This window comes from Cynoglossus semilaevis, chromosome 18, assembly GCF_000523025.1.
Source record: "Cynoglossus semilaevis isolate Cse_v1.0 chromosome 18, Cse_v1.0, whole genome shotgun sequence".
Taxonomy (NCBI): domain Eukaryota; kingdom Metazoa; phylum Chordata; class Actinopteri; order Pleuronectiformes; family Cynoglossidae; genus Cynoglossus; species Cynoglossus semilaevis.
This window is the reverse complement of record NC_024324.1, coordinates 14,902,898-14,919,588: the sequence shown is the minus strand read 5'-3', so window position 1 is coordinate 14,919,588 and position 16,691 is coordinate 14,902,898. Positions and strand designations below refer to the sequence as shown.

At 38.9% G+C, this 16,691-nt stretch overlaps 1 protein-coding gene, 1 long non-coding RNA gene and 3 other non-coding genes across 6 annotated transcripts; 1 reads left to right on the top strand and 4 right to left on the bottom strand.

The window, feature by feature from the left end:
• Positions 1-7,243: 7,243 nt before the first annotated feature.
• On the bottom strand, positions 7,244-9,399 carry LOC103394715 (uncharacterized). 2 transcript variants are annotated; one of them, XR_003052663.1, is made up of 6 exons: positions 9,284-9,399; positions 8,313-8,538; positions 8,114-8,147; positions 7,903-7,951; positions 7,626-7,691; positions 7,244-7,465 (listed from the first exon to the last, which is right to left on the bottom strand). It is a non-coding gene; the product is annotated as an uncharacterized LOC103394715 (long non-coding RNA). The 2 variants fall into 2 exon arrangements; XR_523178.3 differs by having other exon boundaries at positions 8,495-8,538; positions 9,284-9,368.
• On the bottom strand, positions 7,331-7,403 carry trnaw-cca (transfer RNA tryptophan (anticodon CCA)). Its single transcript has one exon. It is a non-coding gene; the product is annotated as a tRNA-Trp (tRNA).
• Positions 7,736-7,866, bottom strand: LOC112488575 (small nucleolar RNA SNORA44). Its single transcript, XR_003052793.1, has one exon. It is a non-coding gene; the product is annotated as a small nucleolar RNA SNORA44 (small nucleolar RNA).
• LOC112488569 (small nucleolar RNA SNORA16B/SNORA16A family) lies at positions 8,333-8,467 on the bottom strand. The gene has a single exon (XR_003052787.1). It is a non-coding gene; the product is annotated as a small nucleolar RNA SNORA16B/SNORA16A family (small nucleolar RNA).
• Positions 9,400-9,705: 306 nt separating the features above from the next.
• Positions 9,706-15,681, top strand: rab42a (RAB42, member RAS oncogene family a). Its single transcript, XM_008332143.3, has 2 exons — positions 9,706-10,304; positions 12,886-15,681. The coding sequence occupies exons 1-2, from the start codon at positions 10,090-10,092 to the stop codon at positions 13,325-13,327; spliced, it is 657 nt and encodes a 218-aa protein (XP_008330365.1). The 5' UTR covers positions 9,706-10,089; the 3' UTR covers positions 13,328-15,681.
• The last annotated feature ends 1,010 nt before the right edge of the window (positions 15,682-16,691 follow it).

The window sequence follows — 16,691 nt, the reverse complement described above, 5'->3', positions numbered from 1 at the left end:
AATTCTTGTTTGATTGGCAATTGTCGCATTTGTTCTTCAAACTGAATTAGAGCATCTTGCGTTTCTTTCCAGTTGTCAGCAATGTCCTCTGTTTTCTGCAGCATTCTTCTTAGTTCGAGTAGTTCTTTTCTGAGATAACCAATTTCTGCCTCTTCTGCCTCAAATTCCTTCCCCTTGAGGCAATCATTCTGTACTTGTACTCTACCTAGAACACAAGAAAGCCCTTCTAGCAGATGTGCTCGCTGTTTCTTTTCAGGCAGCAACGAAAATGAGGTCAGGTACATCTCATTAACAGCATCCATGGTTTTGCCTTTTAAATTATTATCATTAATATTTTTAAAACAATGTCATTATCACTTTTTTAGATGAGAGTCTTGCAAATCTGTCAATGCTTCTGTCACCATTTTCTGACAATTTACATCAAAGGATATATTATTTCTTTCATCTTTAGATTTTCAAGTATATAGCAGTATTCCAACATCACACACAAAGTACAGATTTAGGAAAGTAAATGTTAATCAAGGAAGTGTAATAAAATGGCAAGTGAAAAACATGACTTGAGAAAAAGATGAACGCAGTAAAGGATGTGAAGTCCAAGGGATTGTTGCACATATTTGAATATACTCTAACTGAATTGCAGAAAGTCTCCAAAATGTGGGTTTTACCATAGCTTTACTGCTGAGAAGTATTTGACCGTCTTGTAATGACAAAATTATATTCTATGTGATTGTCCTCCATTTGACTTGTACAGAAACTCATATAGTCAGTGGAAAAACTCTGAAACGACCAACCTTGCCTTATGTGTGCTTGCCAGTGATAGTAAATTCTACACTTTTTTCTTTGGTTCCTGTAAGATCTTTAAAGTTGCATGGACATACTCCCTGTTTCTGAATCACTGTTGGCCAGATAATCTCTCAGGTGGCGATGGTACTGATGTCAACTTGCCCCCACTTATTCTTGTACAGAAACACACATGTATCCAGAACACCATACCATAATTTCCAGACTGAGCGCACCTGAATATAGGCTGCACCCATTAAATTTAAAAAGAAAAGAAATAATTGTACCGCAATAGGCCGCACTTACTGTATATAAGCCGCAGGTGTCCACGTTGTAACATGGTATATTTACACAGAGAGAAGTTACACAGAAAGATTTTTTTTTTTTACTTTTAATTACATAAATACTTTTTTTCCAAACAGTGCCTGTAAAACGTCTAGTTGTTAGCTTTTTCCTGCTTCAGAGCCTCGACTAGTTGAAATGCACACACCCTATGTACATATACACATATACCCATTCACAGACAGACATACGCTACTAGTATAACACACAGTAGCCTACCAGAAAAGTAATTGATCGCTAGTAGTATGAACTTCTTTATCCCGTTAAAATCCATAAATAAGCCGCATTGTTGTTTAGGTGACGGTAATTATGGTAAATGTGATTTGGTTGCAAGGTGCTCTTATACAGACAAGTGTTTGTGTTGCTCTCTGTAAGACCTGCACATTGAAGCTTCATTAAAGCTTCAATAACAACTTTCAGTTAAATTCTCCATTAAAACTCTTAAAAAGAACAACATTGTTTATTTCCTGTTGTATTCCTGATTCCAATGAAACTGTTGGAAGTGCGAGTTACAACATTTAGATGAGTGGTATCTGAAGCCTACTGTATATGTAACTTCTCTAAGACGCTGAATCCATGAGACTGCAATGTTCCAGTGGTTGATGTGTTGATTAGGTGCGTGAATAAGATTCTTATGCATGAATGGCTGTAACAGAAACTAAGAATTGTATGTGAATATTTCTGGATACATAGTGTAATTGTGATGTTTGAGAATTTGCAACGTTACTGTAAATTAATGTGTATTATATAATTATCAGAGATAAAAGAAGCGGACCTTGTTGAACTAACACCATGTGAGGGTAAGAAACATTGTTTGGTGATAGTTGACGACATGCTTTCCAAGTGTGTAGAAGCTTTCTCAACAAAACATCAGTCAGCCTCACATGGATCAATTGTTTGCCACTGGTTCTCATGCAGATGCGCTTCCGCATCCGACCCAAACACAACTTATCACCATTGAGATCCTGTTTGGCAGAAGGCCACACATTTTTGTATTACAAAAAATCAATGAACAATATTTGTGACATGAATAAATTATAATCAAGCAGAAGCATTTATTAATACATTATGGAGTAGTGAGAGCTATACAATTCTTTACAGTCTAAAATTTATAACTGGCCCTTCAAGGGTAACTGTATTGCTGATGTAGCCCCCAGGTGAAAATCAGTTTGACACCCCTGATACAGACCATTGTAGAAGGATTTGACCATTTGTATGATTTCTGAACCTAATCCAAAATTGTCCAGAGTTGCCAATATCCAATGCTTTCTTAGCATCAAGTGACAGAACTGAGCAGGGAAAGCCACTTGCATTTGCTGCATGGATGATGTGCAGAAGACAGAGCACGTTATCATATTATATTTTTAAAGTTCAACATATTCAAGGAAAGTGAACTATTGTCATTATAACACAGCACACTACTGCACACAACAAAATGTGACCTCTGCATTTTACCCATCACCAAAGTGAGCAGGGGGACACTAAAGCGGCCATGGAGCAGTGTGTGAGGATGGTGGCCGGGGGAGTAAATGCACCTCAGTGGTAACTTGGCAGCTGGTGGACTAAAAACTGAAAACCTTCGGACCCAAGTCTGCTTCATTATCCACCAAGCCACCACTGCTCAGAGCAGTTACAATATTACAATTACATACCATGGGAAATGTCTAAGGAGATTCGTATTTATTGTATTGCTTGTCTTTTTTATTGATGTGAAAGAGACAAACAAATGTCAGACCAGAGCCTTTTGCTGCGATCAAAAATGTATGGGATAAATAGATTAAAATCCTACCTTTGATGTACAATCCTGGCCCACAGTCCACAATACTTACAGTAGCATTTGTTTGCATGTTTGCTAGCTGCTGTAAATATACACGTGATGAGTTGGCTACAAATCAGTCACAGTGTTTCTAATTTGTGCTTAGAGGAGGATGCATTGCAAGAGCATTGCAAAATGCAGCACATGATATGTTACATTAAATGTTTATGTCTTTATTTAGCAAACATATCCACAGCAGCTAACATGGACAACATCAAAGGAACTGATAGGAATTGCATCTGAGTCATTGTAGCAATTAGAATATTTGCTGTCATTTTCCATTTGCTGCTTTAATATTGTATAGCAGCAACTAATGCATATAGCCTAGAACACAAGAGCACCAGACAAGCTTCAGCTATGTTAATTTGTGGCTAATGATTGTCTTTTTATATTTAACACATCAATCTTACTTTGCTTTTTCATTTATCATCTCATTTAAAATTTTAAGTCTTTTACCTTATTCCATGTCAATAAATATTTTGAGATCTTTGCCATTTGTGGTTCAGGAAAAAAAGATGCTTCTCCACATCTACACATTGAAAATAAAACACATGGATGTACATTGAAGCTAACTTTGCTAATTTCATTATCTACAATCAGATGCCAACTCAGTAACGTAACTCAAACATTCTGTGGTGTTTTTTTTATATCAGTATTTACAGTGTACACTGTTTGACCACTAATTGTGTGAAATTGTGGTTTTCCAAAAGAAGTTATGTCCAAACCTGCCACTGATCTAGATGTCAGACACAGCCCTGGATAAATGGTTGGCACAGTTAGGTTAGACAAGAGATCTTTGGTTGTCACTTAAAACCAATTTACAGCAGTATTGCATTACCTTTGTACAAAGTGAATAAAAGTGAATTATTGACCAATGATAACCCATTACCTAAGTAAGCAGGGGTCAGCTTTAAGCTGCCTGGTAGCAGTGTGTGAGGACAGTGCCATGCTCAGAGCCCCTCAGTGGTAACTTGGCAGCCGGTAGACTGAAACCTTCTGGTCCGCTTCCTTAACCACTAAGTCACCACTGCCCCATGGACATAGAAAAAATGTTTAGGAAAGGCATAAACATTGCTTTGAAGTATGTACAAGGGATCAAACCTAAAGAACAATGTAAGCTTAGATAGCAAATTATGCTTCTGATTTGAAATAAACATTGTGTAAAGCTCCAGTACAAAAGATACATTACCATAGATTGCTTTTTAAAGATTCCCCTTTTTACTTGTTTTCCATTTGGTTCTGTGAACCACAGTAGTTTTGTATAATAATGCATGTTTTTTCAATTAAACACCAGGGGAAAGTCATAAAATTCTACGCAAGATGTACATGAACATGGCCTGGACAGAATTGTGCCACTGCTGCAATGCTTGATCGAGAAACAAGCCTCTAGCCAGAATGTAACTTAGCACCACCTACGGCTACTAAAAGTGAGCTACATGGTCAATGCTAAAAAGTCTTGTTGAAATTGAATAGAATCACATACTTTCTCCGTCTCAAAACATTTTGTCAGGTCCGTTTAAATATTAATTGTAAAATTGTAAAATGTTATTTCAAGGTATGTGTTTGACCACTAATACCTGGTCAAAGCTATGTGTAATTCAGTACATACATATGTATATACACATAAATTTGTCTCTTTGTTTCATTGCAGCCATTTGCTAAAATCAAAAAAGTTCACTTTATTTCTCATTAATGTACATTCAGCACCCCATCTTGACAGAAAAAACAGAAATGTAGAATTTTTTGCAAATTTATTAAAAAAGAAAAACTGAAATATCACATGGTCATAAGTATTCAGACCCTTTACTCAGTATTAAGTAGAAGCACCCTTTTGAACTAGTACAGCCATGAGTCTTCTTGAGAATGTTGCAACAAGTTTTTCACACCTGGATTTGGGGATCCTCTGCCATTATTCCTTGCAGATCCTCTCCAGTTCCGTCAGGTTGGATGGTGAATGTTGGTGGACAGCCATCTCCAGAGATGCTCAATTGGGTTTAGGTCAGGGCTCTGGCTGGGCCAGTCAAGAATGGTCACAGAGTTGTTCCGAAGCCACTCCTTCGTTATTTTAGCTGTGTGCTTAGGGTCATTGTCTTGTTGGAAGGTGACCCTTTGGCCCAGTCTGAGGTCCTGAGTACTCTGGAAGAGGTTTTCTTTCAGGATATCTCTGTACTTGGTTGCATTCATCTTTCCTTCATTTGCAACCAGTCATCCTGTCCCTGCAGCTGAAAAACACCCCCATAGCATGATGCTGCCACCACCATGCTTCACTGTTGGGACTGTATTGGACAGGTGATGAGCAGTGCCTGGTTTTCTCCACACATACCGCTTAGAATTAATGCCAAAAAGTTCAATCTCCATCTCATCAGACCAGAGAATATATTATATATTATATATATATATTATATATATTATATATATTTCTAATAGTCTGGGAGTCCTTCATGTGTTTTTTGGCAAACTATGCAGGCTTTCATATGTCTTGCACTGAGGAGAGGCTTCCGTCGGCCCACTCTGCCATAAAGCCCCGACTGGTGGAGGGCTGCAGTGATAGTTGACTTTGTGGCACTTTCTCCCATCTCCCCCCTACATCTCTGGAGCTCAGCCACAGTGATCTTCAGAAATTCTTTTGTAACCTTGGCCAGATCTGTGCCTTGCCACAATTCTGTCTCTGAGCTCCTTGGGCAGTTCCTTTGACCTCATGATTCTCATTTGCTCTGACATGAACTGTGAGCTGTAAGTTCTTATATAGACAGGTGTGTGCCTTTCCTAATCAAGTCCAATCAGTTTATTTAAACATAGCTGGACTCCAATGAAGGAGGAGAACCATCTCAAGGAGGATCAGAAGAAATGGTCAGCATTTTTTCTGTCAAGATGGGGTGCTGAGTGTACATTGAGAAATAAAATGAACTTTTTTGATTTTAGCAAATCGCTGCAATGAAACAGAGTGACAAATTTAAAGGGGTCTGAATACTTTCCGTATATGTATATATATTTCCTGTATATACACATATAATAAATCACATTGTAGCCATGCTTGATTTAAAGATCACAATGACCAATAAAACTGAACATGATAGTTATCTATGTCTATGAGTTAGCATTCCAAAAAAAATAAAATAAAATCAATTTCTGTCCTTGGCATCTAAGAGCACATTACTCTTTAAATGTATTTTTCCAAACTGTCATTCTCATATATAAATCAGTTGCAGCAATTACAACTCACAGCAGATCCATATTTCACTGATGTGCAGCACAATCCACTTGCCTCACATCCAGGTTTGTTGTTGCATCAGCTGGAACAATTCAGAGCTACAGTATATGGTAAAGGGTTGCTGTATCTTCAACAGCCTAAGATAAATGGCCTTATTACTTGTTTAACATCAAGTTCTGTACTGAAATAATAGCTGACATTTTATCCAAGGTACAATCAGAGCTCAAGTTGCTATTGGCCTCTAGTCAAACCTAGACCACAGTCAATTAGGTACTGTCCCATTAGTGGTTTGCCTTAGGAGTTGTTTTTTTCCACCTTACAGCATGCCTAGCAAACAATTTGTCCAATTTTCACAATACTTCAACCTCAGCAAGTACAACAAGGACAGGGCAATGTGATTAGTGCAAAGAGTTTCTCAGGGGAAAAAATAAATTGCCCTCAGATCATTATTCAGATCAGTGTTTCCTGCAGATAGGAAAATGCAAGTCAATAAATTGCATGTTTGATAGGGTGTTGGAAGAATTGCATTTATTATCATTGCTTCATGCTGTACTGTCGCTTTAGCAAACCAATTGCTTCCCATATTTACTCCAGTAATAATATTACTGTCACTTTAACAAATTGCTTACGTCCCATCTGTTCCTAGTCACACCCCATTCATACCCATTTACATATCCAGCTTCCTACCCCATATACTCACACTAAATCAAATGTTATGTAATCTGATACTTTTGCAAACTAAATAAATGAGCAAGGGAAGGGTGCAGCAACTTGGAGTTGATGAGGCAGCTGCCAGAAGAGCAAGCTGCATTCTCCCCTTGCAAGAAAAAGATCCAGACGTATTTGTGTTGTTACTTTGTCATCACTTGTTAGAATAAACCCAACATAGGGCAACTAGGATGAAATTTGACGTTGTAGCTCTTTGTTTTCAAGGCAGACCATTACAAGTGTTCTTGGAATTTCCATTAAGGAAAAAGAAATGCAGTTGTCACCTATCACTTTCCTGTGCTCAAATAACCACCAGTTCCACTGTTGAATAAACTTAAGAGTATTCCTGTGTCCCATGAGTTCAACCAGTAAAATAAAACCAACAATTTACCAATAAGTGTTTATTATGCATTGTCAAAAAGCAGCAATTTAACATGTATACATTTAGCAACTTACAAGGCTCATCAAACTTGTAGTTCCTCTGGGAATCAAACCCAGGACTGCTTGCTCTGGAGGCAGGCGTGCTAACCACTACACTATGGAACCCACCCATCACATGCTGGCCAGCTTCCAGAAGGACAACTTCAAGCACCAACAGGTCAGAGTACCTAGAGATTTGTCATGATTAGTGTAGTTCATGTTCAACTTCCTATTTTAAGACATATGGGCCTGATCTCAGCCCCATATCCGAAAGTCATCCTACAGTCTTTGATTTTAACATCATCACTGATCAGAGCAAAGTCAACCATGTTAACATTTTATACATACTTTTACATGAGGTAGTTTGGGTCTCAAACAGCAAAACGATGATCTTGTCATGAAGCCATGTGTTGCCTGGAAATATTAGATTAATTGTTCACTGATGAAATTCTAGCAACAGCTGTTGGGCAGATGAGTGGCTGCTGAGGACAAATTAGGTCTACAGCAGTCAAAGTCTGGCCAATATTGTTGCATGCACTTGGAGAACCTTGAACTACGGAGGAGCCCAGGTCCTTAGGATAGCATGCTTAAAATGTACTTCAGAGCATATGTATTTAAAGCATACCTTTCACTGAGCACGTTTCTCTCGTGACTGTCTAGTTACCCATGGTCACCTAAAAACAAAAAAGATCTTCAATACACAGTCATACTACTTCAGCTCAATTAAACATCTGATAAAATGGCTCAGTTAACAAAAATCTCAATCAGATCATTTCAGTGAGGGCAAGTTTGTCATCACAGCCAGAAACACATTTTCATTACGGCACAACATTTACCTCTTTTCAGTCTCTATGCCAAGTCCCAAGGAACCTGCAACAATTAGAATTGCTATGAATACTACGCACACATACACACACATATATATATATATATACACCTATATTTATATATATATATATATATACACACATATATATATATACACACATATATATATATACACACATATATATACACACATACATACACACACACCTATTCTTTGAGAATATTTTGGTTGTCCTTCCCCCTAAATGTTGCTAAAGCAGCCATTTTCAAACTGCACAGCGACCGTCGGTGAAAGTCTTACTCTTGGCTTCCTTTTGACCATTCGTGCCACATGAGCACGACTGGCTTCGATCGGAGCCTCGTGGACATGGACCACGTTTTATACATACCTGAATATATGCAGAACGTATGGTTGCGCCATGAATGGTTCGACCTATAAAGCAGGAGTTTCACAATTATATTTATGTCGTTTAAATCGGTGATGAAAACGATACCATTTTTTAAACACCATTTTAAATTTGTTGTCTAAAATACCCTTTCGTGTATACCGCAGCGTCAAAGTTGCCGTAATGACTTTGACTTTGTAGCATTAACGACTAGAAAACGAAAGGAATTACGTCTTAATTGTATCACCAGTGTTTTTCTTTCGGCTTTGTCCTTTTTTTCAAGGGGTTGCCACAGCGAATCGTTGATTTCCATATTGCGCTATTCTCTGTATCCTCTACTCTGACTTCAACTATCGGCATGTCCCCCTTCACTGTATCCATATAATTTTATCACCACACAGTATTCAACCAAAAAGCATATACTCTTTTGTGGTCATCTGTACAGATACGTCAAATCTTAACTTTGTGCTGCGAGTCAGACACGTGGCCACGCCTGCATTAGCTCAACTGCTAATGCTTAAAAAAAAGAAAATGAAGTTAAAATAGCATTTAATGCATATACAAATATAGAACGAAGCTTGAAATTACGGTATAGTACCGAACCGGCCCATTTCTCAGGAGCAAAAATAGGTCGCTTTTAACAGCTGATTGCTACCCTCTGAATATAGCCGATGGCTAGCAAGCATCTAATTCATACTTACAGGACTCAACACTGAAAAACTTAATAACAAAACTAGTGTTCAAGTAAATATCTGTCTACAAGTTGTATATGTAGACCGACAACGGACTTACCTAAATAGTTTGTAACTCATTCTCCAGCTCACGCGAGCACATTGAAGGCACGACGGAAAGAGAGAGAAAGATGGTTTCTCTTGGCTTTATATCCACGAAGGCCAACCCGCTTCTCTCTGATTGGTCCGCATAGCTGACGTGACCACTTGCATGATGGGACAAGTAGTCTTTGACGCCCAAACACACTTTTTTTGGCAGTACAATGTATGCATAAAAAAAATAATAAGTAAAAAAATATAAAATCATCACAAAATAATAAAAATGTATATATAAAACATAGCATATGTACAGTACCTATGGTTTACCCTCCAACGAACAAAAAGTTTGAGCAAGATGTACAGTATGTATAGGAAAAAAATTATTTAAAAAATGAAATCATCACTAAATAATAAAAATGTATACATAGTCTCAGTTTTTGTAAAACCCCTTTAGTTTACCCTGCGACAAACAAAAACCGGAAGTTAAGCCTGCTGCCTCCATTGCCCCATTTTCAGAACCACGGACAGCAACCAGCTTTACCACCCCCAGTCTGAGTTAAAATGACTCGTCAGTACAACTTAGTGTTTCTATGACTTCAAATCCAGGCTTATCGAAAATATGTAATAATCAGCTCTATTCCACCAGGTTATTTGTGTTGGAGTTACAGAAGAAGCTGTCACATGACGGCTGCGGTCAGTCCATGCTCAGCGTGTTGAGTGTTTTCTGGACGATAGCGACAGATCGATGTAAACACAGCGCTTAATTTTTACCCCCACGCGAAAAGAAACACGAAAGATTTAGCTTGTACCGTCCTTGCTCGTCATGCCATGGATATTTTGTGGCAATATCAGTTCAGGGTCATCCTTCTCGGGGACTCGACGGTGGGTAAGTCATCGCTGCTGAAGCGCTTTACGGACGGCTATTACAGCGACGTCGCGGACCCCACTGTCGGGGTTGATTTCTACGCCCGTTCCCTTGACATCGAGCCCGGTGTGAAAATCAAGCTGCAGCTTTGGGACACAGCAGGCCAAGAGCGCTTTAGGTAAGGAAATAGTAGAAGCTGTGTATAAATACAGCTTAAAATAAAAATCATCGATGACATGTCACTGTACCTCAGCGATAATGCGTATGGTGATAAAAAACAAAAGTCAACAACGGATGGATGGATGGATGGATGGATAGACATGTATTGTAATCGTGATGCTGTGGACTTTGTGAAAACACTGTAATCCACAGCGTGAATTATGACATGACTGGCAGTTCAAATATAGGCCCTAAATGTCCGATTCATTTCAAGCACTTGCTTCTATTGCAGTCTCATAGCAGTACAACACAGACTTGATTAATCTCTATAAATGTTCAAAATTTCTACTGGTCGATGTTTCAGCTTACAAGCATACGTTTCGTAGTTATGTTAAAACAACAACAACAACAAAACCCCGAATGCAGTCTGTGAAGGGCGGGTGGGGGCGTGGGGTGATCGGGGTGTACACGGTGGTGATCATTGTTCTGTAGATCGTTCATCGGTTGATTTAGAGATTCCCAAAATGAGGGACGCAGTGCCATTGCAGGGGGGCGCTGATGGAATGAATGAATGAAACGTTATGCAGCATATTGTCAAATGCTGTAAATGTTTGACGAGAGACTGTCAAAAAACAAAACAAACAAAAACAGAATTGTTGAAGGCAATGTATAATGAATATCTAATAACAATATAACAAAATCTCACTCCTGCCAACTGACCAAAGTTGGGAATCCTTGCATAAAATTTTAAGTTTAAGATGCGTAAAAACGGTTACAATTAAAATGTGTGAAATGAACAAGTATGAAAATAAAATATGTGTCCTGTTGGGGGGAGCGGGGGGCTTGAAAATGTTCTTATGAACCTAAGGGGGGCTCAGCAGAGAGAGTTTCCTAACCACTGTTGTGTGGACTTGAACCAAGGATAATATATGGTATCTACAGAGGCAGGCCATGCATTTCACACCTAGGCCTTCAGTGGTGTCCTACTTAGTCCGACTTCAATAAATACCTCTCATAATATCATAATTTAGGACACCACGTGACCACGGCTGGAGAAATTGAAACACACTATAAGCACTACTGGGCATTGAATAACCTCAATTGTGTACAAAACGGGCTATTTTCTGATGCATATAAATCCGCAAGTAAATAAAACACTTATTTCAACACAAAATCCATTCTCCTTTCTTTCCTCAAGAAGACCTCATTGACTTAATAAATCCTTTTCTATCGACATGGAGCCCAATGCTGAAAGCCGCCACTGTCTGTCCAGTCATGTTTCTTGCATATGTTTTAATTCGCAAAAAGTCACCTTGCGCTGGCCTCTGCAAACGCTTGGAGCCCCTGAGATGCTCACCGTTTCTTCATAAATCTGATTGAATTTGCCCTTCGCACGCTCCACTGTGTCACAGAACTCATTCACCCTTGCCAAGCAGAATTGTACATCCAGTGTTTTCTTTTGTAGTATTCCAAAGAGCACATCAGCATGCCCAAAAAGCCCATTAAATGTTTTGAACAAAAAACAAATCTCAAAATCATCCATGTTGTTTTACGGCGGTAAACGAGTATCCAATCACAAGACACATACATGTCACGTTCAACGTGAGGCCCGCCAGAAGGCCTATTGTCAACAACTCGTGATCTGATTGGCTATCACAACTGTCTATCAACTGTATGTGCCTGTTTGCTTCGATTTGCTTACATTGCACAGAGGCCGGCATTGTTGATTCTGAAGGCCTTGGGCAGATTTCATACAGCCTGGCAACAGCTAGCTGAATTCTGATTGGATAAAAACTCTAACCTAAAAACAGCAAGACTGAAAGGAGCCTAATATGACATAAAGAGAATAGGAAGAATATGAAGTATGCTTTTATGTATTTAGGAAAAGTAAATAAAAAATTAAATGAACTTTTATCAACTTATGATCATGATTTATCTTAGGCCAGCAGAGAAGGCCTTGCTGGCCCTGACGGCCCACCACTGGGTATCTATCTAATATATGGAATTCCCTATGTATTATTTGCAAAGTTCATTTTTATGTTTCAGATGATTGTTAGACATCGGTTATTTTTATGCAAAAGTTGCTGTAGATGTTGGAAATTGGTAAGAAATAACAGTGTTTTTTGTTTTTTCAAATCACAAATATACCTCCTATACCAGGCGTGGGCAATGTTTTTGACTCGCGAGCCACAATTGTCCTAAAATTGAACAGAGGGGCCGGGTCAGGAGCAGTGAGATGGAACATTTGTGTGAACTATGATAAATGACATGTAAAAGTCATGCATAAAGGCTAAAATGTTAAAATACTTTTATCATTTTCGCCATCTATTGAGGAAACATGAGTATTGCAGGGAAAAGGCAGAAGTATAATGATAATATAAACAAATTATATAATTTGGAAAAGTTTGGTGGGCCGGATTAAAAAGCTGAACGGGCCGCATCCGGCCCCCAGGCCTTAGCTTGCCCATGCCCGTCCAAGGTCAAATCTTATGGTGGGCTTATGGTGGGTCAGAAAGGACATCCATTGTAAAAACAATTACTATGTGGACTACCTGATTAAATGTGATTATTTTACTAACTTATCACCTTTCACCCTGCAGGTCCATTACAACATCATACTACCGCAACTCTGTGGGGGGGCTGCTGGTTTTTGATCTCACTAATCGCAAAACATTTGACCATGTGAAGGAGTGGCACAAGGAAGTGAGTGAGCACATCTTTCCTCACCATATGGTCTTTATCCTCATTGGTCACAAAAGCGACCTCAACAAGGTACGCAAGGTGAGTCGCGATGAGGCGGAGCAGTTGGCAGCTGAACTGGGAATCCGCTATGTGGAGACATCAGCCAAGTGCAACAGCAACGTAGACAGGGCCTTTGAGCTGCTCACAAAAGACATCTACGAGCTCATGAAGATAGGGGAGATTGTGACCCGCGATGGATGGGATGGTGTGAAGAGCGGCCTCACTGCTAAGGTCCTGTACCAAGCTGAAGATGAAGAGGAACTAGCAACAGCATCAGCTGAAAAGGGCTGCAACTGCTGATTGAGATTGTCTTTTAAAACAGGTGGACATTTACACTGTGGTGTGTGTGTTTGTGTTCTAAGCAAGTTGTATAGCTAAATTCATTGAGAACAGTACATGAGTCTAGTTGTTTGTTAACTCCTGAAACACATAATGTAATATGCATTTATATGGTTAAGAACTATTGTGAGCTTTCTTCACATCTGAATTTGCGGAATGCTTCGCCTGCAACCCTTTATTTTGCTGAAATACTGTACAAATGTAGGATAAATGGTCACTGGAAGCTTGATTCACAAAAGACACAAGATTAAACATTCTAACTTGTCACTTATGTCAATGCTGGTTGGAGTAATGGTCTTTCCATGCCTCTGGTAGGCACACTTCTGTTTCTGTTTTCTTCTTTATAGAATCTGGGATGTTTTCTGTACCAGGTCACAAACTGCTTTTTTTGCCTTGTCTTAGGACTGAAATCGAGTTTCCCTTCAAATGTTATTTCAGCTTTAGAAAACAGGAAAGAGAAGGGGAGCTAGAAACCTTTGCGGAAATTTAAAATAGATCAAAATAATTTCTACTAGGTTTCCATCTTAATTTCAATGAAATTTTGCTTTAAATTTAAAATTGGTCATTGTTTAAGGTTTAAAACTGATTTATATCCTCACATGTTAGTTACAAAATCTGACATTTTTAAAAGTTATCTTTATTAATACCCCTTTTGGACTCAGTCATATGACTTACAGAAAGGCAGTTTAGGGTTAGTTGTATTGTCTGGGCTGCTGAAACATACTACAAGGCCTATAATAAAATTTAAACTTGCTTAAGGATTCTTGAACAACTATTTAAATATAACTATGTTCGTTGCCAAATATCAGGGGTGAGTAAGTGTTAGGATCATTAACATGACCTCATTATAATTTGCAATATCCAGTGGTCTTCCACCACCTTTGTACACTGGCCCAGCATAAGGACATGCCTGAGAAGGTGAGTTCCACCTCTTTCTTCTTCATTGTGTGTCAGTCAATATACTGTACATAAGCAATAAAAATTATTAATCCATTCAAATAGAGATATCTAATAATATCGGCCTTAGTTATGTAATATCGGTAAGAATCAGCAGTTTTTCCTCCAATATTAAAAACCTGATAACACAACGAAAAATAGTTTTGAAGTGAAAGCAAATCTATTATTTGTATTATGCACAGTATTGTCATTGTACATTGTACACACCGCTGCACACTAATCGTGTCCTCTGTCTTTAACCCAAGCATCTGCATATATCGGTATCAGTTGATATCAGAATTGGAAATGAAGCTTTTGGACAATATCGCCCTATCAGCAAAAGGTTATAATCGGACATCCCTAGTTTCAAACTTTGATTTCTGTCATTGAAGCTTCATCATTTACAAAGTGAGAAGACAACTGAAAACTAGTCGATATCACCTTGAACTTGCTCAGATGATGCAATACATTGTGTTCTGTATGAGCTCTATAAGATACTTCATCAAACGTTTTTTTTTTATTATTTTGATCAACAAAAACCCATCTAGGCTTGAGCTGCTTTCTGTTTTATGCCATTATGGTAAATTGTTCTGCATTTTCTTTTGGATATGTATGAATATTATGTTGTGCACACACTGTACTTTACCACAGTTGTTTTTTCCTACATCTTAATTTATGTGTAAGTCTTGCTGTTAAGGCGATTGCCCTCTGAGGACAATAAAGATAAAGTTGAGCCGAGTTAAACCTGGTGCTAGCAGAATTTCCGAGGAAGCCAAGCAGAGCAGAGCAGTGAAAGAGGAATTGCTGAAGAACTGGCTTTGGATTTCATTTTTCAAAAATTGAATATTTGCCTATTGATTTTGGCAAAAGAGACTTACTCAAGTTCCAAACATCTGTCTCAAAAGTGATTAAAAAACTTTGTAAAAGGATAAAGATGGGTGTTTGATGGTGCCACTGAGCTCCGCAACCAAAGACCTCAGATAGAAAGCCCAAAACTTTAAAAGCGGAGCTTCACTACCATCAAGACTATGTTGAAATCCTCCAGTGAAGCTGGTGTGTAGCAGCCAGAGCAGAGCCAGCTGTTGGAATAGGCCACAGGTGGTTATCTACTGTTGGTTGGTGCATGCTGGAGGGGGTACAATTGCAAAAAAAAAAAAAAAAAAAGAGAACCAGCTATTGTTGCAATAGAATAGATCCATCATTTTTATCTGCCCCGACCATCCACCAATTGTTATCCATTCGAGATTGGTGTACAAGATAAGGCAACTACAAGGACTTGATGGCATCCACTACAGCAAAGGTTCCCAAAGTGGGTGGCACGCCCCTTGGGGGCTGTAGTGCAGGGGGGTTGTGGATGGAATAAAGAAATTAAACATAAAGCAGCATATTGTCTTTTGTTTAACAAGAGACTGGCAAAAAACAGATTGGTTGAAGGCAGTGCAAAATGAATATCTGATAGTAATACCATCATTTCCGAACTATTGAGGGCACCTGAATATAAGCTGCAACCAGGAAAAAAGAAAAAAGAAAAAAATAATTGTACATACTGCATATAGGCCACACCTCTCTATAAGCCACAGGTGCCCATGTTGTAACATGGGATATTTACACAGAAAGATTTTTTTCACTTTTAATTAAATAAATGCTTTTCTTCCACTCAGTGACTGTAACACAGCTGGTTATATGTTAGCTCTTTCCTGCTTCACCGCCCTGACTGTAGTTGGAATGTACAGGGGAGTCTTAGTGATCTGCTGCAGGGCCGAAGCTAAGCTCCGGGGCTAACTCTCTTCACTTTGTGCTTGTTCGCAGCAGAGGTAAACAGAAACAGGGGTTGGGATCTTTATTATCAGCCACATCGAGCACAACGGAACATAAAGTGTTTTAACAGCTCCTGTATAAACGACAGCAACCATTCTCTCTCTTCCGAAGCCCACGCACATATGCACACACATTCACAGACAAACATATGCTACTAGTATAACACACAGTAGCCTTCCAGAAAAGTCATTGATCACTAGCGGTATGAACTTCGTTAGCCCGTACAATGTCTGTCAATCACACTCAAACATGTCCACCTTATAGAAGATAAACACCGCTTCTGTAAACAACAAGAATCAAATGTACTTCTTCTTGTGTCACTGGATCCAACAAACTCCTCGCAGAACATTTTCATGTTGAGCTTTTCCAGTCTATCTTTGCAGAGATTACATACGACTACATTGTTGAGTGTTTGTTTGGCCACGGTAGCTCATAACCATGTCTTTAACCTATGGAGTGCAGTAAAACTCCTCTCGGCTTTACATAAAGATGCTGGCGCCACCGACTGATTGATTGACAGAGATTACAAATTAGACCCACGTTCTTGGTAACCACCAGGCCACAACTATGC